The following is a 400-nucleotide window of genomic DNA, read 5'->3' as shown; positions in this document are numbered from 1 at the left end:
GATATCCCCCCCGCCGCCACCGGGACCTGCTGACCCCGAGGGTCGTGTGGTGGGGTTGGGGGGGTTCTTGCCATGGGGTGACGCTGCTTTTGTCCCCAGGGTCACATCCAGACCATGCTGCAAAGCTCCTCCTGGCTCGGCATCAGGGACGTGGAGGTGGAGGGTACCTGGAAAAGAGCAAACGGCACCATCCTACCCCGGGAAAGCAGGTACAGCCCCAGCGGGCGCTGGGGACAAAGAGGACGGGAGCTTGGGGACATGGCGGGGGGCGGTGACACCCCTAAATTGTCCTGATCCCCCCTTCCTCGTCGCAGCTCGTGGCACAGGGATGAACCCAACGGTGGGCGGCAAGAGAACTGCGCAGCGGTGAGGGAGGACGGCGAGTGGTACGACTACCCCT

The 400-nt window shown here is 65.0% G+C and overlaps 1 protein-coding gene across 1 annotated transcript in view; it reads left to right on the top strand.

The window, feature by feature from the left end:
• The window catches only part of LOC104294791, a gene marked incomplete at its 3' end in the record, with an annotated part of 7,212 nt that extends 6,826 nt beyond the window's left edge, over positions 1-386 (top strand). Inside the window, exons 8-9 of the mRNA XM_009894442.1 lie at positions 100-209; positions 315-386. Of these exons, the coding sequence (XP_009892744.1) occupies positions 100-209; positions 315-386 (182 nt within the window). The remainder of the gene's footprint in view (positions 1-99; positions 210-314) is intronic.
• Positions 387-400: the final 14 nt, after the last annotated feature.

Source organism: Charadrius vociferus, unplaced genomic scaffold (assembly GCF_000708025.1).
Source record: "Charadrius vociferus isolate BGI_N301 unplaced genomic scaffold, ASM70802v2 scaffold2311, whole genome shotgun sequence".
Classification (NCBI taxonomy): domain Eukaryota; kingdom Metazoa; phylum Chordata; class Aves; order Charadriiformes; family Charadriidae; genus Charadrius; species Charadrius vociferus.
The sequence above is the reverse complement of the archived record's forward strand: the minus strand, read 5'-3'. Positions and strand labels throughout refer to the sequence as shown.